At 38.0% G+C, this 24,726-nt stretch overlaps 1 protein-coding gene across 1 annotated transcript in view; it reads left to right on the top strand.

The window, feature by feature from the left end:
- The window catches only part of LOC133755991 (dystonin-like), a 492,822-nt gene that overhangs the window by 433,812 nt on the left and 34,284 nt on the right, over positions 1-24,726 (top strand). The window contains 14 exon segments of the mRNA XM_062186300.1: positions 50-268; positions 3,587-3,790; positions 5,611-5,842; positions 6,747-6,973; positions 9,128-9,250; positions 9,419-9,520; positions 11,863-11,964; positions 13,366-13,539; positions 13,871-14,026; positions 16,828-17,025; positions 17,359-17,487; positions 20,671-20,841; positions 21,768-21,923; positions 22,120-22,326. Of these exon segments, the coding sequence (XP_062042284.1) occupies positions 50-268; positions 3,587-3,790; positions 5,611-5,842; positions 6,747-6,973; positions 9,128-9,250; positions 9,419-9,520; positions 11,863-11,964; positions 13,366-13,539; positions 13,871-14,026; positions 16,828-17,025; positions 17,359-17,487; positions 20,671-20,841; positions 21,768-21,923; positions 22,120-22,326 (2,400 nt within the window).

Here is a 24,726-nt window from a genome sequence, read left to right as displayed (position 1 = left end):
TACAACTTCGCCTGACCAGTTAAACACAGTTCACCGTATTATTTTCTAGAAAAAACTGGACAAGGTACTGAAGAACTATGATGCCATCTGCCAAGTAAACTCAGAGAGGTATCTGCAGCTAGAACGAGCACAGTCTCTGGTTAACCAGTTCTGGGAGACATATGAAGAACTTTGGCCATGGCTGACAGAAACACAGAGGATCATCTCTCAACTTCCTGCGCCAGCCCTTGAGTACGAAACTCTCAGACAGCAGCAGGAAGAGCACCGGGTAGGCTTGGTGTGAAAGAGAATGTTGTGTTCTCCTTTAGAAGACAGTCATAATTTTTACAGCTTTTCAGAAGGCCATTGGATACTTCCATGATTAGGACATTTTAGTAATAATGTGTTCTGGTGTGCATGGTTTGCTTGCCTCATAGCTGTTGAACCAGTTGCCCGGGATTACAATGAGAAGATGACTTGTGGGTAGAACACATTGTGTATGTCAATAATTACATCATAACTTTAAAGAGTAGTACACAAACCATCTGGGCAGAAAAACAAATTTCCCATCTTAAAGAAATAAACTTTTAAAGTGCTTTCAATTTACTCATGATGAATTAATTGCTGTGAACAATTTAGGTGTGTTGACTAAGTTTTATACTTTCTGTGGAGTGATTATAGCCATCTAGAATATAAATGAAGAGTAGAAATGTACGGGAGAGCCACCACATAAATAATTCCATGGAGACTGGAGAAAGTGGGCAATATAAGGAGTACATGAAAACAGCAATATCGTCAAAGATTGGAACATGAAGAATGCTGAAGCGTGATGGCAAACTGTTTCCCTATTTTTCACTGTATATTCATGGAACTCTTTGGAGGTCTTGCTCCAGTACTTGTAGATGAGTAAACTAGGGGATGTACGTAGAACCACAATTACTTTTTTTTTTTTTTTTTGACAGGCAGAGTGGACAGTGAGAGAGAGAGACAGAGAGAAAGGTCTTCCTTTTGCCGTTGGTTCACCCTCCAATAGCTGCCGCGGCCAGCATGCTGCGGCCGGCGCACTGCACTGATCTGATGGCAGGAGCCAGGTGCTTATCCTGGTCTCCCATGGGGTGCAGGGCCCAAACACTTGGGCCATCCTCCACTGCACTCCCTGGCCACAGCAGAGAGCTGGCCTGGAAGAGGGGCAACCGGGACAGAATCCAGTGCCCCGACCGGGACTAGAACCCGGTGTGCCGGCGCCGCAAGGCGGAGGATTAGCCTAGTGAGCTGCGGCGCCGGCCTACAATTACTTTTTAAACATGGATAAAATGCCATTATGAAGTTCTCATTTTTGCAGTCATTTAATTGTTAATGTAGCTTAAACTTTTGCCAGGGTTTAGGTGAGAGAATGTTCAGGATAATCAGGAAAAACTGTGTGCTCTCACGGATCTATACAAGATATGCTTTGAGAATAGTTTGTGTGTGTGTGTGTGTGTGAGAGAGAGAGAGTGCATGCAAGCATGTGGGGCTGGGGAAGGGGAAAGATTCAGAGAGAAAGAACTTTAATTCAGGGTATTACATCATTTTTTGGAACACATGTATTAATCTTGTTAATTTTTTAATGTATTGGCATTGAAGAATATCAAGTATTTTTTTAGAAGAGAGTTTCAGAGAATACTTTCTTTAAGGCAAAAGGAATTTTTATGGCATTCTCTACATCATTCAGCTGGAGAAAGACTTACAAGATTTGTTTGTGGCAGAAATCCTTATGCCTACTCACTAAGTGATTTTTAATATAAAATTTTTTTGTGGATTTCATCTACTCTGAGATCATTTGAATTGCTGTGTTTCCAGCACAACATCAAATAGTGTGAATAGGCTCATTGCTGAGCTGAAAATTGTAAAATTAAGTTAATTTTCCTTTTTTGCATAGTCTAAGCTCTCAAAATAAATTCTTGGTTTTACGTGCAAAGGAAATTGCAAAGGTTTGTAGCCAAGTCTTCAAATTGTGCAAACGAAAAGCTTTCCTGTTTCAGAATATCTACAGTCTTCTAGAATGGCATTTCTTCTACAGTTATACAACATTATCATCTTTGAAGATTTAGTTCATTACAGCCAGGAATGAAAAATGACTGCAAGGCTCTGCTATCAAGGGATAAATATCTTGTTTTTCCCTTGGAAAGATCTCCAAAATGTATTTTAAAGGGAAAAAGGCAGATTGCCATGTATGTCTCCCACCCCACCCCTACTCACACTCATATCTATGCAGGGAGAGGCAGAGTTACCAAAGGAAATGTTAACAGTGATGGAAAAAGACTGGATGTGCTGGGAGTTGGGGGTTGGGCAAGATCATTGTCTTTCCTTCCTCAACAAAGGATAAATATCTTAAAGTCACACTAAGTATCTGTAGTGTGAGTGGACTTCTCTGACAGTTTGTTACCAAGGATCACTTTTGTCACCTGTGAGGCAAAAAGCACCTCTTATTGAATCCTTTTCCTATGCATACACTTGCCCAAGTAGGCATCAAGAAGATGTTCTCTTATCATCCATGGAACAGTCTGGAAGAGGTTCATGTGACTACTTCTGTGGTCAAGTTGTCTCATAGTGATGCTATAGAGAGGAGATCTACCAGGGCTGTAGGAACCCAAAAGTACTCAGCAGCGATCTTGCATTTTCTTGAGTCTCTTGGTAGCTCCAAGAGTAAGCTTGTTTTCCAAGCACGCCTTATAGAATATTAAAGCTAGAATTGGTGTAACATCTACAGCTTCCCTTTTCCCTTCAAAATATTTGTGGAAAAGAAAATTAAAAGATGCATATTTTGATGCAGAAAAACTTGAAATCTGTGCATAATGAGGGTTCTTCAACATTATCGTGAAAAATGTGTTATGAAAAATTATACATGGATTTGAGATATTGTCATGTGCTCAAATGAACTTATCTTTTGATTCCATTTTCCATGTGCTTTTTGAAGTACCCTTGTAGGTAGAATAAATTAATACATGCATATACCATATAATATGTGCATATATTTTATATGTTCTCACATATGTGATTGCAGCGTCTTATGGGCTTACACTGCCCTAACATCCCTTTACCTTGAGTTTTTTCTCTCAGATTATGTCAGCCTTCTACTGAGATGCTTTCCGTTCCTTCCCTCCCGCCCTTCCTTTCTCTTACTCTTCTTCCCTCCCTCTCTCCCTTTCCTCCATATATGTCATGAGTGTACAGAAGGGAACAGCAAGATTTATGTCTTGGTCCCTGTAGGTTGGGGATATTATGAGTTCAGAATCTTTTCTTGTAATCTGACCATTGGCTAATGTTCTTGTCATAATGTTCTACTATTGGTATGAAACGCATGGTGAACTGGGATTCATTATTTCACTCAACCAGCATTTTTGTGTGGACTCTTAAAGGGGCTTTGGCATGACCAAACTGTTGAGTTTTTGTGTCAGGGCCATCTCGTCCTAGCCAGGAGTTGTCTGAGCTGTAGTGTGTTAAGTACCATGTGTTGGGGAGGGCCTTTGTTTGGCATTTCTTGCCAGCTGGATGCATTGGGGGTGTGGACAGCTGTAATATGGAGGTGTGACCTTGGGATACTGAGAAGCTGTTTGGTTTGTTATAGCAACTGCGAGAGTTGATAGCCGAACACAAGCCTCATATAGATAAGATGAACAAAACTGGGCCTCAGTTACTGGAATTGAGCCCAGGGGAAGGCTTTTCCATCCAAGAGAAGTACGTGGCAGCTGACACCCTTTACAGTCAAATTAAAGAAGATGTCAAGAAGCGGGCTGTGGCACTGGATGAAGCCATTTCTCAGTCAACACAGGTAATCATTTTCACTAGAAGTAGAATTGGGTTCTTCTAAACTACAAAGCTTGGAAAGTTGTTATCCTGGATCTCTTCATTAAATTTTAACCAAAATCATTTCACTACATCAACCATGAGAATTGATGTCTTTGTCCCTTGGAAGTAATGTTTACATACATCCAGCCTTTATATTTCTTTGGTTGCTTGAAGGTACAACAACAAAAAATTAATTTTGCAGTGACTTAAGAAACATAAAATTGTCATCATTGTCCAAATGTTTAATTTAGTGCCTGTCCTGAGTGGAATGTAATCTTTGCCATTGGGAAAGATAAAGTCAAATAACCATTATTTATAGAACATTCCCCAAAAAGAAGTCAGAAGACTGAATAATAGGCTGAATAAAAAGGAAAAGAATATAAAGGTAGAAATTGATTTCTTTCTTCTTTTCTTTAAAACTTCTTTTTTTAAGAAGTTAACTTTTGAAATTACCTATAGGGTTTCCATTTTTCAGAGTTTAGTATCATTATAGATAGAGGATATTACAGTGGCCCATTTTCTGTAATCCTGTGTAATGGCTCATTTAACTTTGAAGATAGCAAAGAACTTATGAAAGAGCAAGTTTTTATAGCTTTGCTTAATTGTCTATGATAACCTTTACAAATGTAGATGTAAAATTCTTTCATGGATTTCTCTATGTGCTAGACCACGAATTAAATAGAAATTTCTGACATATCACTAGGGATTTTTTATTATTATTATTTTTCATGAAATGCATAACTTAAAGGACTCCTTTGAGTCCAATCAGGACTCACTGTGGATTTCACATTTAAATAATATGACTTTTTAGGTAGCTGAAATATCTCAAAAGGGAGGAAAACAATCCATTTTGATACATAAAACAACCGACTTTCTGAACCTTTCTATTTAAAGGTTTTTTTTTTATGTATTTGAAAGGCAGAGAGGCAGACAGTGGGGTGTAGGAGAGAGAGAGGGAGAGAGAGATCGATGCTCCATCCTGTGGTTCCCCCAAATGACCACAATGTCCAAGCCTAGTCCAGACTGAAACAAGAACTCAATCTGGTACTCTGATATGGGATGCCAACAGTGCAAGCAGAGGCTTAGCCTGCTACCTCACAACACCAAGCCATTGAACTTCATTTTTAAAACCAATTTGAGGGGCTGGCGCTGTGGTGCAGTGGGTTGTCGCCCTGGCCTGAAGCACTGGAATCCCATATGGGTGCCGGTTCAAGTCCCAGCTGCTCCTCTTCTGATCCAGCTCTCTGCTAAGGCCTGGGATAGCAGTAGAAGATGGCCCAAGACCTTGGGCCCCTGAACCCGCATGGGAGGCCCAGAGGAAGCTCCTGGCTCTTGGCTTGGGATCAGCATAGCTCCAGCCATTGAGGCCATCTGGGGAGTGAACCAGCAGATAGAAGACCCCCCTCTCTCTCTGTCTGTACCTCTCTCTGTAACTCTGTCTTTCAAATAAATAAAAATAAATCTTAAAAAAATAAAATAAAATAAAACCAATTTGAATTCTGATAACAAAATGAAGCAACACTAAAATAGATGCTGCTGCCAGCTGTCCAGTTATGTTTACATTTACCAATTCTTAGTGAATGAGAAACTATGTCTCTTCTGCATGAGTGTTGTGACAGGGAAATATGTGTTAGTCAGATTTTAGGCATGTCTTCATACACCAGCTAGGTATATCTCTTTAAAAGGATCCATTGACAAAAGGGACTGAGGTGTACTTCTTGATTGGGACATTAAATAGATTTTGTCATCCAGTGTTTACATTTGGTCTTTTTGCCATAAATTATCTCATTGTTTTACCACTAGTTCCACGACAAGATTGACCAGATCCTTGAGAGCCTAGAGCGCATTGTGGAGCGTTTGAGGCAGCCGCCCTCCATCTCTGCAGAGGTGGAAAAGATCAAGGAGCAGATCAGTGAGAATAAGAACGTGTCGGTAGACATGGAAAAGCTGCAACCATTGTATGAAACACTCAGACAGAGGGGAGAGGAAATGATTGCTAGATCCGGGGGCACTGACAAAGACATATCTGCCAAAGGTAATAATTTTAGAATAATGAAATGATTAAGCTTGACTCTGTACACCAATCCTTAAATTTTTGTGTTGCTTGTCGACAATCCAATTGCGTAACTTTGAAAAAGTATTACAAATATGACATGTTTAGGGTTGAAGGGCTATGTATACAAATCCTTTGTTAGTGTTTCCCTGTGTTTGTGAGATTAATTGCTTGAATACAAAGTGTGCCATTGTACAAAGACAATGTATTCTTCATACCTTTTACAACAGTAGGTTAGAGTACAATGCTATTAAGTTCAGAGCTCGGGTCTTTTATGCATTTGTTTTTTTGTCTTTACTGTACTGACTGCACATAGCACACATCTTCCATCCATAGCCACAGGAATAGCAACAGAGATCACAGCTAGCCATCTTGGAGATATGAGCTAGGATTCAAAAGGAAGAATATGTGTGTGGCATAAATTCATGATAAGGATTCTCTGGAAAGAAGCCCAAGTGGCATATCGTACGTTGCTATCTACCTGGGACTGCACAGACAACTTTATTCTTGATTCAAAGAGAATTGAAAATACACCTAGATAGTTATTTCACTTGCTTTGGGATTAAGGCCAGCCTTGGGGAACTTAGAACTTAAAACTTGGTGAACATGGGTCTGCTCAGATCTCTCTTAGCTTTCCACATCCAGTTTTGCGAGAAAGAGCTTTGGTTGCTGAGTAGGAGAGCCATAGACCTTGCATTGTCTGCTCTAAGCTCTTGGGCACAATGCTACCCAGCAGACTGAGATCAACTAAAAGTTGGCCCAGTTTTAGATGCATAAGAAATGGAACCACTGCTTTCCATGAAAATAAAAGATTCTGCTTTATTGCTTATATGGGGCTAACCAGTAGCCTCTCTGATACTGTGTTTGTTTGTTTGTTGCTCATTAGCTGTTCAGGATAAGCTTGACCAAATGATTTTCATTTGGGAGAACATACACACGCTGGTGGAAGAAAGGGAAGCCAAGCTCCTGGATGTGATGGAGTTAGCAGAAAAATTTTGGTGTGATCACATGTCGTTGGTCGTTACCACTAAAGACACTCAGGATTTCATCCGGGACCTGGAGGATCCTGGCATTGATCCTTCTGTAGTGAAACAACAGCAAGAATCAGCAGAGGTAAGAAAACAAAACAAAACAAAACTGTGACTTAATGTTAAAAACACAAACATACATGACTGTGGCATAATGAAACCTGGATTCCCTTGGTAACTATTGGGAATTGCTCTCTTAAAATTTATATTTGGTTTCAAAAGTGGAATGCATAGTGGTTAGTAGGAGTTAGAGTATACCCGCAAATTTCACTTGGAAACTGTATGTTTAAAATAATCTCTCTCTATCCTCAGTGCTCTGCCTTATTTCAAGGCCTCATTATCTCTTTCTTGGCTTGCAAAGTACTGAGCCGCTTTCCTTGCCAGACCTCTAACCTTGCTGCCAGTCATCCCTCTGGACTGCTCTTATTTGTTGTTGCTTGAAAAACCTCAAAGGCATCCCTTGCGTGTTGCATAAATTCCAAACTCCCTAGAATGCGGCAGTGCAGCGTTTTTCTTCCCCGTGTATGCATCCCTATAGCCTAGCCTGTGCCTGTATTTTCAACGGCATTTTTCCTACTTTGCCTTTATGGGCTCTGTCTCTTCCAGCAATTTAGAAAGTAGCTTGCCCCAAACTGCCTTGCTTTTTTTTTAAGCAACTGTACCTTTACACATTTGATTTCCTTACCTGGATGCCCTTTGTGTCATTCCTTCTTTCAGTCCTGCTCAGGTGTCAGCGTTTGGTTAGATTATCACTCCTGATGTGAAATCTTTTCTATATTTTCTTATTTTTTTTTTTTTTAAGATTTAGCTTTTTATTTATTTGAAAGACAGAGGTACAGAGACAGAGGGAGAGACAGAGAAGACAGAGAAATCTTCCATCTGCTGGGTCATTCTCCAAATGACTGCAATGCCTGGGGCTGTGCCAGACTGGAGCCGGAAGCCTCCTCCAGGTCTCCCACATGGGTGCTGGGGCCCAAGCACTTGGGCTATCCTCCACTCCTTTCCTAGGCGCACCAATCAGGAGTTGGACTGAAAGTGGAGCAGCAGGGTCACAAACTAGCACACATTTGAGATTCTGACATTGTAGGCAGCAGCTTTACCTGCTATGCCACAGTGCTGACCCTGAAATCCTTTCTTACATAGTTATTGCCGGGTTAGTCCATCTGTGTTCCCACAATACTTTCCTCCTGCACGAGGACTCTGTACATAGTATGACTTACCATTGCTTATTCCTCTGTCTTTCCTACTGTACCTTGGCCCCTTGAAGAGAATGGCCCTGTGTCTTTTTCTAGCTGTGTCTAATTTTCTTTGTACTGCCAGTGTCTAGTTTAGGGCTTGGTTGATGTTTCTTAAATGTTTGTTGAATGAGTAAATATATTTAACTAAGAAAATGGAAGCAAAATCAGGATGCCACATTTCCGTCGTACTCTATTTTTGTAGTTAAAGGTCCTAACATATAAATCCAAAATTAGATTATCCTAAATCTGCTAACAAATACATTAATCTGTGTATAGTATTTGAATTTATATTTATGCCTATTTTAAATATATATTACTAAGCTAATTTGTTTGGAAAATAAAATCTGTTTCCATACTACGCAGTATTGTTGATATTTTTATAATTTCTTATTTCTTAACCTTTGTAGTAAACATTTGTCATTTGTTACTGTTTTTCCTTGAAAATATTGCTTCTCTTCTGTTTCTGTGTTGAAAAACTGTATTTCAGGCCGGCGCTGTGGCTCACTAGGCTAATCCTCCACCTGCAGCGCCAGCATCCCAGGTTCTAGTCCCAGTTGGGGCACTGGATTCTGTCCTGGTTGCTCCTCTTCCAGTCCAGCTCTCTGTTGTGGCCCGGGAGTGCAGAGGAGAATGGCCCAAGTGTTTGGGCTCTGCACCCGCATGGGAGACCAGGAGGAAGCACCTGGCTCTTGGCTTCGGAGCGGCACAGCGCACTGGCCGTGGCGGCCATTTTGGGGGGTGAACCAACAGAAAAAGGAAGACCTTTCTCTCTGTCTCTCTCTCTTTCTGTCCAACTCTGCCTGTCCAAAAAACAAAAAACAAAAAAAAAAAAAAGAAAAGAAAAGAAAAGAAAAACTGTATTTCAGAAATGTAGGAAATGGGAAGAAAAAGTGATCATAATTCCCCTTCCTAGAAAGCACCATTTATAGATCTTTGTATGCAACTTTGCAGTTTCAGTGTGGCTTTGCCTAAAATTTTTAAGACTCATTTTCTTATTCTAGGCCATCAGGGAAGAAATAGATGGATTACAGGAAGAGCTGGACATGGTTATTAACCTGGGTTCTGAACTCATTGCTGCATGCGGGGAGCCAGACAAACCCATTGTCAAGAAAAGCATAGATGAGGTACAACTCACATCTCTTCCATTCTTATCAGAATGCTTTTTAAAAAAAGCACGCAATCTATTTCTTAAAAGTATAAAATTTAAATTTGTTTAAATTAGATTTGTTAAAAATATTAAAGTTGCACATTTAAAATAGGACACTAAAAGAGTTCTGACCTTTGAATTGTAGTTAAATTCAGCATGGGATTCTCTAAACAAAGCTTGGAAAGACCGGGTCGACAAGCTCGAGGAGGCTATGCAGGCTGCTGTTCAATACCAGGATGGACTGCAGGTAAGGTGGTGAGAGGAGTGTGCTGGCCTCAGCTGGCAGAAGGATTCCTACTAATGAATGCTCACAAACTTGCACAACAGCACCACTGCCGAACAGCCAGTGTGCGTGCAGTTGTGGGCACACATATTCCTGGTCCAACTCATGTTTCCCCTTTTAGATGGTATTTCTGACCTTTCAGGTATGTATAGGTTTATATGCACTTCTAAACATGTTTTTATATAGACACTCCATGAAATTTACTTTGGAAAGAAATAGTTTAATGTGTTTTAAAGTGAAAGTACATATTCCCACACAGTGTTTTTTTCATAAGTGGTTCAACACCAAACAGTGAAATGGAACTGAATGTGAATTCTGTTCTAACATTGAGTGGAATGAGATGAAAGGAGTAAACACTACCTAAAAATATCTCTAAGTTTAACCAAAGTCAGAAGTAAAGAAATTTGATTGTAAGCCAGTGTTCTCCATGTACAAAAATAGATTTCTATTTTGTTAGGTCATAATCTGATGTGTAAAAAATGCTTTCTTTGTTTCCATATATATAATTCCTTTTAGTAGTTGTTTTTAACATATTTTCAAGGTTCTAATTCAGTTCATTAACAACTTTTAAGTTGATTTTTTTAATATTAAAAATGTCAGTTGAGGCCAACTGAATAATATTTCTTTCCCTACCTTTCTTAACTTTGTTCCATTTCCTAACAGGTTGGCAGGAGTTTAATCTTTCATCCCTCTTACCATATGGAAAAAGCTTTCCTAAGTATTTCCATAACACCAAGAGAATATTATTTTTAAATCTTAGATGAGAACAGCTTTTCCTTTTTCATTATCCTGCTCCATTTCTGTATTTGTAAAAATAAATATCAAAAGCCAGGCTTTATGTCAGCCAAAACGTTTTTTGAACTTTGGAAATATATGAAAAAATTCACTACAAATAACACCTTGCTGTAACTTCCCCTTCTACCCTTTTTTAAAAAAAATTAGTCATTTTTATAGTTAGGTATTAATGGCCGGTAAATAAACCAGGCTCCAGCCCTCTCTCTGTGGGACCTGGCCTTGATTTTGTGTGCTTCTAGTGAGTCATATAGAGTGGCACTCTTCCTTCCGTGGCTAGAGGTGGCACTGCCAACTCATTAGCCTTTTGGGTCACAGGCCAAATACCATGATTTGTGCAGATTCTACTGCTAACAGTTTTGAGTATCCCTAATCCAAAGAATCTAAATTCTCAAATTCTCCAAAATCCAAAACTTGTGAACATGATGGCAGTGATCAAAAAAAAAATCAGATTTGGGCATATTTTTGATTTTGAGTTTTGGAGTAGAAATGCTCAACTGGTAAAGTCCTTGCAAATAGTCCAATATCTGAAAAATCTAAAATCTGAAATACTTTTGATCCCGAGCACTTAAGGTAAGGGATACTCAATCTATACTAGAAAAACAAGGCCTCTCACAGGCCCTTGCATTGGTTGGTCTTGCATTGGTAGCTTCACCTGTGGCAATAAAGAGCCAGGTAGCTTTATTACATAGCTGCGGCTAGCTGTAGTTCGTGTTGACAGCTCCACAGGCTCCAAAGCTTTCAAGGTTTGACTGTAAAGTAAAATATATTTTATTTCACAAGCTGTTACTTAAATTCTTAATCAGTGATGATTAATGATAACTGAAAAACACATCAGATATTTTCCAAGATTTTCCCATCTATTGTATAGGCTAACAAATTCATTACAGTGCAAAAGAATTTTCTTATGTATTATAGTAGCTGAACAAAATGTGAGTTGAGCCTTTTTTAGCTCTGTTACCTAAAAATATTTTAAAGACAAGAGATTCTGAAATCTATGTTATAGCTCAGAATAACCTAAATACTAATCATCTGTATGTGCAGAATTATAATGCTTTTCTAAATAATACATAAAGATTAGTTAAACCAAATATTGTGTTCAAGTGCTAAATGATAGAACTTTTTTCTTATTTTAATAAACACATGGATTTGGATCTTTTTTCCATTATATTTATGCATATGAGAACATAGACAATTTTATTTCATATGATTGAATTTATAAAAATTTTACAAATGAACTTTTTGGAAAGCTCTTAGTATCCTAAGAACCTAGTCAGTAAAGGGTTGCAAATGTGGATGCAGAATTGGAGGTTATATCTGTTTCATATTTTATATTTGCTATTTTTATTTATTTAGGTGAGCCATCCTAATTTTTTACAAAATAGATTCTTTTTATAATGTAGATTTATGATTGTATATCTCTATACCATCAGATCTTGCAGCAATTTAAAATGTACTGTTATAATAGCACAAGGGTACTATTACAATAACGTGTGGACTAATGTCTCTTTCAGGCAATATTTGACTGGGTAGATATTGCAGGTGGCAAATTAGCTTCTATGTCTCCAATTGGAACAGATCTTGAAACTGTCAAGCAGCAAATTGAAGAGCTAAAAGTATGTGTGGAAGCTAAGTTATCACAAACTTACTTGCATTTTAAAATTTGTGATTCATGGATTCTTGACATGTGTTTGTTTATTTTTACATTATTGAAATGTTACTCTTTGACTATGAATCTGATTTAATATAGTGACAGAAAAAAACAGAAAATAAAACTAAGCAGAAAGGTGAAGAACATTTCTAAATGACATGTACTGAGAGATAACTACTCTTAAGGTTGGGTTTATAGCCTTTCAGATATCCTCATATTGGGGGCAGATTGAAGTGTAGACAGAGGGAGGAGGAGAGGAAGGAGGAAAAGGGGGAAGGGGAGGGAGAAGGACATACTTAGATTATCCTGAAAGGCTTTTTATTACACTCAGTCGTGCATCATTGTCATCAATACACATACAGCAACATTTTTTCTTTTCTTCACATTCTGAGTCATTCATTCAGTCTCCTGGGATGAAAACACGTCTATTACTATTTCTCAGAATGTTTGTTGTTTTCTATCTGCTTCTCTCTGTAATTTTTGCTTTTGTGGTTCTTGATCTCCAACTGTGAAAATGGCTGGACTGTTTCCTCTTTGAATTCCTCTGTACCCACAATCATTTACCAAAGTGGGGTTAACTATTTCCTTCCTAATCCCCCATGCACAGAGACAGTGCACTATTTTCAGTGAGCCCTACTAGGTGTTTATGTGAAGTTATTATCTAGCTTTAAAACTTTGTTTTTCATCTCTAAGTACGACAAGATATTTCTATTAGAAACAATTTTTTCTTCTTGAGACTTTTATCCTTACCATCATTAGATTGAGTTTTTTGTGAACTTAATCTTTTCATACAGTAAACACATGCTATACTTTATGTCTAGCTGTGGAGGAGATTTATGTTAGTAACACAGGGATCACCAGGAGTGAGAATAATGTTATTCTTTGTTAGCAGTTGATGAGGTATGGGAATAACTAAGTACTAATGAACATGGCTCAGCTACAGAAAAATATAAAATTATTAGGAAATGCAAGCTGTGAGGATGTTTCAAAGCAGGAAATACTAATTTGAATTTCTTAGAAATATTGTTTTCTGGGTTCATATTTTATATTTCCTATGATTTCAAAACTCTTTGAAAATATATGTGCATAGTTAGATATTGGAACAAGTTCAACCTTGAAATTTGTCAGTTTTTATGGTAGAGAAAAAAATGAAGTAACAAAATTAGAAATGGTTTTCCATCAGAAAACTGACTAAAGGAAAAAAATTACCCTTATTCTCTTTCATGTTAGATTGTTATTCTTTGTCACCTCCCTTCCCCATAGCAAAATAGAATAAAGATCTCACCCATGGAATTTTTTTGTTTATAATTACTGATGTATTTTAAAATTCTCTTTATTATATATTCTCTTTTTAAAAACTAAATAGCAATTTAAGTCAGAAGCTTATCAACAACAAATAGAAATGGAAAGGCTGAATCATCAAGCAGAACTCTTGCTGAAGAAAGTAACAGAAGAAAGTGACAAACACACAGTTCAAGATCCATTAATGGAGCTGAAATTGATATGGGATAGCCTGGATGAGAGAATTATCAACAGACAAGTAAATACCAATACTTTTCTTTAGAGTTACGCCTTTTCAATTTCACATATTAATGTGAAATATAACAAAAACAAAATCAGCTTATTTTGTTTAACTGTTGAAGCCCCAGGTCTCTCAGTTCATTAGAACTCCTCCTGCTTTTCTTTTAAGCCATTTTTGAAGCACAAAACTCATCAAAATGAAAATGTCAAAATGATATGATGGTTACTGGATATGCTTAACAACTTATGCAGTGTGAAACTATTGATTCTTTGTCCTTGTTTTATAAATGTGTGTCATTCATAATGTCAAATTGATAAATTGATTTCTGCCTCTCCATTTTTTTCTGTAGCATAAGCTAGAGGGTGCTTTGTTAGCACTGGGTCAGTTCCAACACGCTCTGGATGAACTCTTGGCATGGCTGACACACACTGAGGGTTTGCTAAGTGAACAGAAACCTGTTGGAGGAGACCCTAAAGCCATTGAAATTGAACTTGCCAAGCATCATGTATGTAACTGTTATTTCATATTCTGTTTCTTCTCTAATATATTATTACTGTCATCAGTTTTTCTGTATATTTCTTTATGCATTTTTTAAGTTTATGATTTTAACACAACTTTATGTTTAGACATTTATACCCGAAGGTTAAACTACTTAAAACAAACTTCTTAAAAGATTACAATCAAAATATTTTTTCTTCTTCTTCCTCAAGGCAATTATTATCAAACACAACCAGTATGAAAAATTTGAGGCTACATCTTATTAGAGGGCTGCCTGACAGACACTGAAGATTTAAATCCCTAGTTATATTAAGGCCACCTATTTTTAAAGTTGTTTGGGGGTAGCCTAAAACCTTAGAGATTAAAATGTTGTTGTTTGCTGGAGGTTTGGTGTATGCTTTGCCCCTGGTCACCTTCATCTCATCTCTCCATTTGCAGCCTGTTTGGAAGGTCTAGCACATTTCTATGTATCTGTCCATCTCTCATTATGCCATGATTTGTCCTTTTGTCTCTGTGTTGTTCTTGGCTAGGACTGGCTTTCTTTGCCATATTTCTTTCTGAATTAGCCTTGTAAATTTTTTTTTTTAATGCGTAGAAGAGTTTTGATATGTCCTGCACTTGATTTAAAGCTTCTGAGTTAAAAATTTTTGTCTTGAGGTATTGTGAAACAATTTTATATTGATATCACCTTTGTGACACTTGGTTGATAATTCTTAGTAGATCATTCCCTATCTCTTAAGTCAGCAGACTTAATTATTAAAAAGTTATCCACAGTAGAGTTTATCCTATGATCTTATACAGAGTTTTAACATTTCCAGTGATTATAATGTCTTTGAAGCCATAAATCCTAAACTTAAATAATTTTTCCTAATTATCAGATAAAGTTTTTGCATTATTTTACATATTCATTAACATTTTAAAAATAAAACATGTTTTTAGCACCTCAAGATTGTGATATATAGTTTCTGGCTGTTGTTGCTTTGGCTGTCCTTCTTTCATACTTTTTCCCATAGTGATTATTCCCTACAGTAAACCTTTCTTCCTGTTTCGCCTGGTGTTGGCTACATCAGTAACCATTACTCAGCCATATCTAACTAGCCTACTAGGATTTACGTTGCATAATCAATGTTTGCATGGAAGGCCACTTCATTATTTCACATCTTTGTTGTATCCTTGCTTCGAACAATAATCATTGGTTGGACTGGCTGTATGAAGACCTGGTATGTTTCTTCTCATAGTGTAGGGTTTGTAGATGCAGTTACATTTTTATAAATCTGACAGTTGACAGTTGTCTTTAATGTATATTGGTGGTCAGAACTGCAAATAATATAGTGCATGTGGGAAGATGAATTACTATGACCAGTGATTCTGACAGGGGATCAGTAGGGACCTTTTAATACTAATAATCTCTATGTGAATGGTTATAAATGGCTCCTTTTCTCTTTTCTCTTTTCCTTCCATTTCTCAAAGATCAAAAGTTTGAGGACTTAGAACTCCCAGCTGCATTGTTCGCATCCCTCTCTTGCTGCTGGGCTCTGCCTTTGTAGTGGGACGCAAACCATTGGAAGAATGAATTTTACAGGGTTACCTTTTATATTTCGACCACAAGAATATTTAGCTCTTACATCTTGAGAGTGATTCCTACCATTAACATATCAAAGTACATGTTTTTATAAAGATAACTCCTTACTCAGTCGGTTTTATAGCCTTTGAAAAACACTCCCTCACCAGATGCCTCAGAAAGCGCATGAATATGGTCCCAGAAGCAGTGTTTTCAGATGGGGACGGCTCTTCCCTGGGAATCTTCCCTGGTTTGGATTTCCTTCCAGATGTCTGATGTCTCACATAGGATGAGAGATGAAGTTCTTTTGCTTTGCCGTTGCCAACCCTGAGTCAATGAGTGTGGGGTAGGATTATGGTCGACTCTTACTCACATTAAAGGGAGGTTTCTTCTGCTTCCCACAAATGTAAGCATAGGCTCCTCAAAAGGAAACTATTACCAAGGCTGTATTTGTTCTGTAAAGTGTAAGTCCTTTCAGCATAAGAAACTGATTTTTTTTTCCACCTTAGTACATTCTGCACTTGCTACTCTTTCTGCATTTTATCCATCTGAACATTATTAATCTGTTAGCTTTCTGGCATATAAAAGGAGGGCCTTATTTGCCAGGGGCTTGTATTTTCTTATAAAAGAACAGTTGAACTTTAGACTGCTGGGCTTGATTATGTCTCATATACAGTGAAATATCTTTCCCTTTAGTGTGAGGGCTTCCCAGATTAATTTAGGAGTTAAATCTAATGCCCCTGATCCCCATGCCCCAAGAGAATATAAAGGAATATCCTATGATTATTTTTTTTATCTTTCACAATGCTAATTATAAAATACATCACTGTATATCTAAGGTGGCAATTTTATATTTGAAAATGGATAAAAAGGAGTAAAATATCTTTTAAATTAATTAATATATGAAAATTAAGGTCAATTAAAATGAGCTTGAATCAAATGAAAGACCACTTAATGGTCCTGGATGACTTAGATCATCAATTGCAAGGTCATTCTAATGGAAGTAACTTACGAATTGTTTCCATACAGTCATTTCAAAGGATGTAGGTAGACTAATGGCAAGTCCAGGAAAGCTGCAAAGTTAAGGGAAAGGAAGTCCATCCTTTAAAATCTTAGTATGAAAATTCTGTGTATTTGCTGCTGTTTTTGTTTAATAATGCTTCATAACCACAAGGTAAAACACATGCATTGAAAATAATGTTAACACTTTACAGAGGAGCAAAAATGATGTTCTCTTAACATTTCAGGTGCTGCAAAATGATGTGTTAGCCCATCAGTCCACGGTGGAAGCCGTTAATAAAGCAGGAAATGATCTAATTGAATCAAGTGCAGGAGAAGAAGCAAGCAACCTTCAGAACAGGCTAGAGGTCTTAAATCAACGCTGGCAAAATGTTTTGGAAAAAACTGAACAGAGGAAGCAGCAGCTGGATGGTGCCTTGCGCCAGGTGAATCTGAGAATCAATTCTGACACTTCCTGTAGCGCTCAGTACCAACATAGCATGGGATTCTTTTCTGAGTTTTCAGACTCCTGTTTAATTTTTATATGTCAAGGAGAGAGTAAATATGTGGGATAAAGAACAGAGCAGGAGAGAAGGCAGCTCTCTAGTTCTTAGTATAATACTCTTATCTGCTAGAGCTCCTGAGATGAAGAGAGGCAAGGAGACTCTCAGAGGTCCCTGGCTGCTCATAACGGCACTGAGAGGCTTAGCAGGCTGGCATTCTTGGAACCTTGTTTTCTGCGTGAAAGTGACAGTGTTTGCAACTCTCTATCACTTCAGGCCAAAGGGTTCCATGGTGAAATTGAGGATCTACAGCAATGGTTGACTGACACGGAGCGGCATCTGTTGGCATCCAAACCTCTGGGAGGTTTACCGGAAACGGCCAGGGAGCAGCTTAATGCCCATATGGTATGTATAGTACTTCCTGCAGCTCTAGCCTCGGATAAACAGACTGACTATTTTGCAGGGGCCCTAGGGATACATAAATCATGGAAGAAGGCTTTAGAGGATACACAGTTTTATGGCAGAAATCAAATCACTATTGATATGTACTAGAAAAGAGCACCACTTGTTGATTGGATGTTCAAGTTAGACTTTACTCTTGGTGTCAAAGGTCAGTGAGTCAGTGTATGAGCACTCACATTTTTTTAGAAGCAAAGTTTTCCCTACACAATGATCAGCTGGTATGAGCACTAATGTCAGACTGTATAGAAATTCTTAACTGCTCTGCCCTGACCAAAATATCCAGAATAATAAAAATTGACTTAAAACTTGTTATAAACATGCTATTCTCACCTAGTTTCATGGGAGTCTGGAAGATATATTACTGTTTTGTCGAAGTTACTGGTTTGTTGTGTCTTCAACTTTATACCTACACCAGAAATAGACACCAGGACAAGGCTTCTGTTTCCCTGTCCAATCTGTAGGATCATGCCTGGGGGCCCCGTGCCACCTAGATTCTGTGGCACTGCTGACTTTCAACAGTGAGAAGGACAAAGCAATGAAAGTTGAAATTCTGGTTTTCTTTTATAGGAATATAGACTCAAAAATTAAACTTAGGACACCTTTGGTTTACTGACATTTCCTGTTCATATAATCTCCTTATAATTCGGTTCCAAGCATTCTTTTTTTTATAAAGATATATTTATATATGTGAAAGAGTTATACAGAGAGAAGGAGAGGCAGAGAGAGAGAGAGAGAGAGGTCTTCCATCAGCTGGTTCACTCCCCAATTGGCCACAATGACTGCAGCTGCGCTGATCCAAAGCCAGGAGCCAGGAGCTTCTTCTGGGTCTCCCACGTGGGTGCAGGGGCCCAATAACTTGGGCCATCCTCCACTACTATCCCAGGCTATAGCAGAGAGCTGGATTGGAAGTGGAGTGGCTGGGACTTGAACCGGCATCCATATGGGATGCCGGTATTGCAGGCAGTGGCTTTACCTGCTACAACACAACGCTGGCCCCTCCGAGTATTCTAAAAAAAAGTCTTTTAGAGTTTTACAAACTGTTCCTCTAATTTTTACACTTGTGAGTTTGCATCAGAATTTGTTTTTTTCATAGTCAAATACAGATAGATAATATCTTGGGAAATAAAATCAGAAGTACCTAGGGACATAGTAAAAGAAAGAGGCCATTGTACATGGGAGGCCACCCTAATTAGTAATTGTCAACATTGATCTAAGATCATAACAGAACTATACGTATTTGGAAATAACGTTGACTTTGGTGATTGGAGAGGAAGTAACCATCTTATAGACATTACAGAGAAGTAAAACAGACTGTGACGGGGGTAATATCTTGCTTATTTAACAATTGCCCTGGGTAGGAAAAAGTAGATGCTGCTAATCCAGATAGAATTTTCTAGAAATCTTTAAGGTATATTCATTGTTTTAGAAAATAATTGTGTCCTTGATTTTGTTGTAGTTGTTGTTTGATGCCACAAGAGACTCCTTTGTTTCTCTGACAAAGTGACTAATTAAATAACAGCTTGAGAGTGCTTATCTTCCTTTTCCATAAAACCTGAGTAACTTCCATGTAGCATCCTACTTCCCTGGAAGTACTTGCATAGCCTTTAAAGTATCCTTTAATTAAAAGTTTAATGAACTCTTTTAACAATTAGATGCTTGGAATTATTCTCTAAGGACAAATAACTTTTTGAAATGTTAATTTGGAAGAATCTAAATAAGAACTTGAAAGCAAAGAGCTTATCTTTAGTACAGATTATTCTAATTTGTGCTATAAATGGAGAGAAGTACAAAAACTACAATATAGTAGTTTTCTGCATTTTTAGCTATATATAAAAATTTTTAGAATTTAGAGATTTTAGTAGGTGATATTATAAATATGTTTAGAAAGATTAATTTTTAAAAGGTTTAAGAAATAAAATTTTGAGATGGTGAAAGGTTCTGGAATTAGTAGTAATGGATGCATAATCTTGTGAATATACTACAAAAACATGTTAAAATGTGAATTTTATGGCATATGAATTATTTTTCAATTTTTAAAATTACAATGTTAAAAATGTTAATGAGACAGAGAATATATAATTTTTCAGTGGACGCTATGATTTGATCTACATATAAATGAATCAAAGGAGTAAAACTAGGTTTAATCTATAAAATGAAGTATAATTGTTCTTTTATTGATATTAAGTTTTGAATTTATTAAAACAATATTTTCTTATATTCTCCATGTAAGATAAACATTGTATTATAGTTGGAAGGTTTCAAAGTGTTATAAATGAGAATAATATGCATATTCCCACAGGTTTGGCTCTTGTAATTTTAGAGTCTGAATAATCAACTTTAACAGCTTACTCTACGTTTATTTTCTAGTTTTTATGTATGTTTTCTGAGCCCAGAATTCAGTTATGCCAAGAAAATATTATATTGTATCATAGGATAAGGAGAGGAGCCTCTTGTCTTTTTTTTTTTTTTTAAAGATTTATTTATTTGAAAGTCAGAGTTACAGAGAGGCAGAGACAGAGAGAGAGAGGGTTCTTCCATCTGCTGATTCACTCCCCAGATGGCCACAATGGCCAGAGCTGCACCGATCCAAAGCCAGAAGCAAGGAGCTTCTTCCCGGTCTCCTATGCAGGTGTAGGAGCCCAGGAATTTGGGCCATCTTCTACTGCTTTCCCAGGCCATAGCAGAGAGCTGGATCAGAAGTGGAGCATGGGATGCTGGCACTGCAGGCAGCAGTTTTACCCAGTTTGCCACAGGGCCAGCCCCACCCCTTAAAGAGGAAGAAGTTAAGATTCACAGCAATGAGATTACTGTCCCACAGTCATAGAGCTGCTGATTAATTACTGTGCAGTAAAACCCTTCTTACAGCATTTAAACTATTGTTGCAAACCTTACTATGCCAGAATGGATTGTGAAGGATAGCATCATTTCTGTGTTTTCTCAGTAGACAGAGTGTAACTATAGGGTTAGGTGTTGTTTCAATGTAATGAAAAGTTTAAATATGTCAGGGTTGTTCTTTATGCCAGAGAGAGAGGAATGTATAATGAGGGGTTTGGGATTGATTGGAAAAATAGGACTCTCGGGTTTTATTCTTTTCAAGTGATATAACTTGGGAATATCTCAATTTAGGAAATCTGTGCTGCCTTTGATGTCAAAGAAGAAACATATAGGAGTCTGATGCAGAAAGGCCAGCAGATGCTTGCAAGATGCCCCAAATCTGCAGAGACAAACATTGACCAAGACATAAATAACTTGAAAGAAAAATGGGAATCAGTAGAAACCAAACTCAACGAAAGGAAAGTATGTGCTTTGATTAATGTAATAGAATCAGTGTTTCATTTCATAGGTTTTTCTTTATTGCTGAGTAGAACTGTCAAGAGTAGAACTTTAGTGATTCATGTTTAAACTTTTTATAGACATTCAGAGTTTTCATGGTTCATTTGAATACTATATTCTATTTTAAGACAAGAGAATAAAGTTTAAGTTAAGTGAAAGTTAAGTTCAATATAAGTACAGTTGTATCATCAATCAAGTGTTACTCAGGTACATTTTTAAAGGCTAAGAACCACTTTAATTCTGGGATTTAAGTATTCTGATCACACTTACTTAACAGAGAGCTGATCTGTGGGTGGAGTTGGGAGATAGAGATGGAAAGAGTAAGATGAGTGTGTATATATTTTACAAGCACTTACATTAAAATTCCATGAAGAAGGCATTAAAATTTATGTTAAATTGCAAATATGCTTTTGGCATTTAAAAAAAAGAAGCAACAATCTAAGAAATCCCAGTAGTATTGTTTAATGCTAAATAAAAAATAATAGACAAATATAACTAAATTAAATATAATATAACCAAATTAAATGCCCCAACTAAGAGCTAGAACTTAAAGTGTATTTCATAGCATTTTGACACCCAAAATTAAGTGTAGGAATGTCAGTTTTTTTTCATTTTACTGATTCTCTTAGTAATTGTGTTCTTTGGTTAGATGCCAAAAGACACAATTAAAACTTTTCAGCTGGAATGAGATGCTTCTTACTAGCCTTAAAAGGAGTTTAGTTTGCCAGGAGTTAATTGAAAACCTGTACTGTTCATAAATTCTGAGTTAGCTTAGATATGCATAATTTAAGTGAAGATGGCAAAGGAATCTGCCAGAGAATGGTTAAACTGAAACAAACAAAATACCCAAAGCCATTAAACATCGAATACTAAATGATCCATCTTCACAGACTAAACTGGAAGAGGCCCTGAACTTGGCAATGGAGTTCCACAATTCTCTCCAAGACTTCATCAACTGGCTTACCCAGGCTGAACAGACCCTAAATGTAGCTTCTCGGCCAAGTCTTATCCTGGACACAGTCTTGTTTCAAATTGATGAACACAAGGTATGTAGTGACTCAATTGGCTAATCTTCTCCTTTCAGACACTAGATTTTTTTTTAATGTAAAAAGCATGAATTTAGCAGTTTGCAAACTTTCTTTTGTTCTTGAAAATAATTTCACTTTCCTGACACTAGAAGCGTTTTTAAGATCAATCAGTTTTTCACTTATTTTTAATTGTGTCCTTTTTTTTGGCATAAAGGTATTTGCCAATGAAGTAAATTCTCACCGTGAGCAGATAATAGAGCTGGACAAAACTGGAACCCACCTAAAATATTTTAGTCAGAAGCAGGATGTTGTCCTCATTAAGAATCTACTGATCAGTGTACAAGGTCGATGGGAAAAAGTGGTTCAGCGCTTAGTAGAAAGAGGAAGATCTTTGGACGATGCAAGGAAAAGGGCCAAGCAGGTAAGAAGGCTTTCTAAAAACTGTCAGAGCTTAGCAGTGAATGAGTCCTAGCTGTTGACATGTATGTTATTAATGCACTTTTATCACAGGCTGCATTAGATATAACAGGACACAGAGCCAAGGAAGAGCTGTGGCCTAGATTTGAATGCTGACATCACTTTTGGCCTGGCAGCAACCTCAGACCTTGGAGGCCAATCTTAAAAAGACTGATTGTAGCTTGACATCATAGGCCATTATCATTAAGGCCCAAAAGGAAGCTCAAGATTGTGTTCTAGGGTTTGTTTATTTGTCTTTTTCCTTTTAGCCTCCACTCTCATACTCAGAGGGAGGCACCATAGTTTATTTGTTTAATTCCTAAGCCGAGCTTTCTTTACAAACTCTCAGAGCTGAGAACCAGACAGGTGGCTTCCCAGGTCGTTCACAGACTTTGTCAGAAGGTGCTGGGCATCTCACCTCTGTGAACATTGTTGATCAGCCATTCGGATACTGCCCCATCTCTCTTTGAAATGAATTCAGTCTTTCGTGGGTGGCTTTTCTATGTAACCTTAAGCATCTCCTGCATCTCACAAGGAAATTTCTTTATTCCTTTTGTCTGACATTTCCTTCTAGACTGAACAAAAAGAGGAGGTAAAGTTATGTATCTCCCTGTGTCCCTGTGCTCCATGGGAAAAGCTATACCTACCTTGATTGGTGTGTGTGTGTGTGTGTACATATGTATATGTATATACATATATATATTTTATATACATATATATCATATCCTTGAGGATTTTTTTTTACTAGAAACTTAGCGTAACATTAAGGCTGACTTTTATAATTACTCTTTGTGCCCCCTTCTGCTGCGTTTTTCTAGTGTTGTATTGGTGCGGGGAGCCGGGCTTACTTGGTTAATGCAGAAAGATGGCATGAGAGTCTAGTGCTTCAGTATTTGTAAAGCTATACTCTGAATTTTTGCAAGCTCTAAAACAGACAGATTTTTTGTCACAGAATAACATGCCACATGTATCTTTTTTGAGTGGAGCTGTGACATACTCAGTATTACATGAGAGTATCTGGAATAAAATGAGTTTTGAATGTTTTGCTAAGACAATATTTTTTTTTTAAAAAGATTGATTGATTGATTTGAAAGTCAGAGTTACACAGAGAGAGAAGGAGAGGCAGAGAGAGAGAGAGGTCTTCCATTTGTTGGTTCACTCCCTAATTGGCCGCAGTGGCCGGAGCTGCGCCGACAGGAGCCAGGAGCTTCTTCCTGCACATGGGTGCAGGGACCCAAGGACTTGGGCCATCTTCTACTGCTTTTCCAGGCCGTAGCAGAGAGCTGGATCAGAAGTGGAGCAGCCAGGACTCAAACTGATGCCCATATAGGATGCTGGCAGTGCAGGCGGCGGCTTTACCCACTATGCCACAGCGCTGGCCCTGACAGTATTAATTCTGAACATGAGCTTTTCCTCGGTGGCATAGTGTCATGTTTAGGACAGAAATTCTGAGAATTACAGACAACTAACTTAGAAAGCTTTCATGGGTAGCCGTAGCGGTTGCTTATTTTCTTCCTCCCTTCTCCACTTAATTAATTGTATTGCCACATTTTGTTTACTTTTTTAAAGATTTATTTATTTATATGGAAGTCAGAATTACAGAAAGGGACGCACACACAGACAGACACACACACACACAGGAGAGAGAGAGTGTGTCCATTTGCTGGCTCACTCCTCAGATGACTGCAATAGCCAGAACTGGGCCAGTCTGAAGCCAGGAGCCAGGAGTTTCAGTTTATCTCCCAAGTGGGTGGCAGGGCAGAAGTACTTGGGCCATCCTCTCCTGCTTTTCCATTAGCAGGAGCCGGATTGGAAATGGAACAGCTGGGGCATGAATTGGTACTCTTACGGTTGCTGGTGATGGCTTTACCTGCTATGCCACAGTGCTAGTTCTGCCTCATTTTGTTTAATTAACTAATTTTATGTAAACACTTTCAAATGTTTTCAGTGCAAATTTATAGTATTCTCTCTACTTATATGTCTTTTTTTAAAAAGATTTATTTTATAGACAGAGTTACAGAGAGAGGTAGAGACAGAGAGAGAGGTCTTCCATCTGCTGGTTCACTCCCCAGATAGCTGCAACAGCCGGAGCTGAGCCGATCCAAAGCCAGGAGCCAGGAGCTTTTTCCCGGGTCTCCCACATGGGTGCAGGAGCCCAAGAACTATGGGCCATCCTCTACTGCTTTCCCAGGCCACAGCAGAGAGCTGGATTGGAAGAGGAGCAGCCGGGACTAGAACCAGTGCCCATATGGAGTGCCGGCGCTTCAGGCCAGGGCATTAACCCACTGAGCCACAGCGCCAGCCCCCTACTTATGTGTCTTAAGAATAGATTTGAAAGCCGGGCCAGCCTTAGAACCTATGAATT

Source organism: Lepus europaeus, chromosome 3, assembly GCF_033115175.1.
Source record: "Lepus europaeus isolate LE1 chromosome 3, mLepTim1.pri, whole genome shotgun sequence".
Lineage (NCBI taxonomy): Eukaryota > Metazoa > Chordata > Mammalia > Lagomorpha > Leporidae > Lepus > Lepus europaeus.
This window is presented reverse-complemented; position numbering and strand designations above follow the sequence as displayed.